At 65.1% G+C, this 430-nt stretch overlaps 1 protein-coding gene across 1 annotated transcript in view; it reads left to right on the top strand.

Moving 5' to 3' along the window:
• Positions 1–75: 75 nt before the first annotated feature.
• Positions 76–430, top strand: part of LOC104168043 (alpha-actinin-4) — a gene marked incomplete at both ends in the record, with an annotated part of 3,016 nt that continues 2,661 nt past the window's right edge. The window contains one exon of the mRNA XM_009708486.1: positions 76–226. Within this exon, the coding sequence (XP_009706788.1) occupies positions 76–226 (151 nt within the window). The remainder of the gene's footprint in view (positions 227–430) is intronic.

The following is a 430-nucleotide window of genomic DNA, read 5'->3' as shown; positions in this document are numbered from 1 at the left end:
CGAGCGTATTCGGAAGGGGGACAAAACGCCAGCCCCGCCGGGGAGGTGTGACAGCCCTCGCTCCTCTGTCCCTAGGGAAGGAGGCCATGCTGAAACAGAAGGACTACGAAACCGCCACCCTGTCGGACATCAAAGCCCTCATCAGGAAGCACGAAGCCTTCGAGAGCGACCTGGCAGCACACCAGGACCGCGTGGAGCAGATCGCAGCTATCGCCCAGGAGCTCAAGTACGTCTACGCACCCCCCCCAAAGTCCCGGGGACCTCCAGACACCCTGGGGATCCCTGGGACGCGCTGTGCTTCGGCCCCTTCCTCCCGTATCAGGGGTTTCGCAGCAAAACCAGGCCCAGGGCTCACCTCCGAGCGCCGCGCCAGCCACTGCCTCCTCCGCACAGTGCCCCTATTGTTCTGTCCCTCCCTTCCCCCCCCCGC

The sequence above is a fragment of the Cariama cristata genome, unplaced genomic scaffold (genome assembly GCF_000690535.1).
Source record: "Cariama cristata isolate BGI_N322 unplaced genomic scaffold, ASM69053v1 scaffold25809, whole genome shotgun sequence".
NCBI classification, from domain to species: domain Eukaryota; kingdom Metazoa; phylum Chordata; class Aves; order Cariamiformes; family Cariamidae; genus Cariama; species Cariama cristata.
Note: the sequence above shows the minus strand (reverse complement) of the source record. Positions and strands in the feature narration are given on the sequence as shown.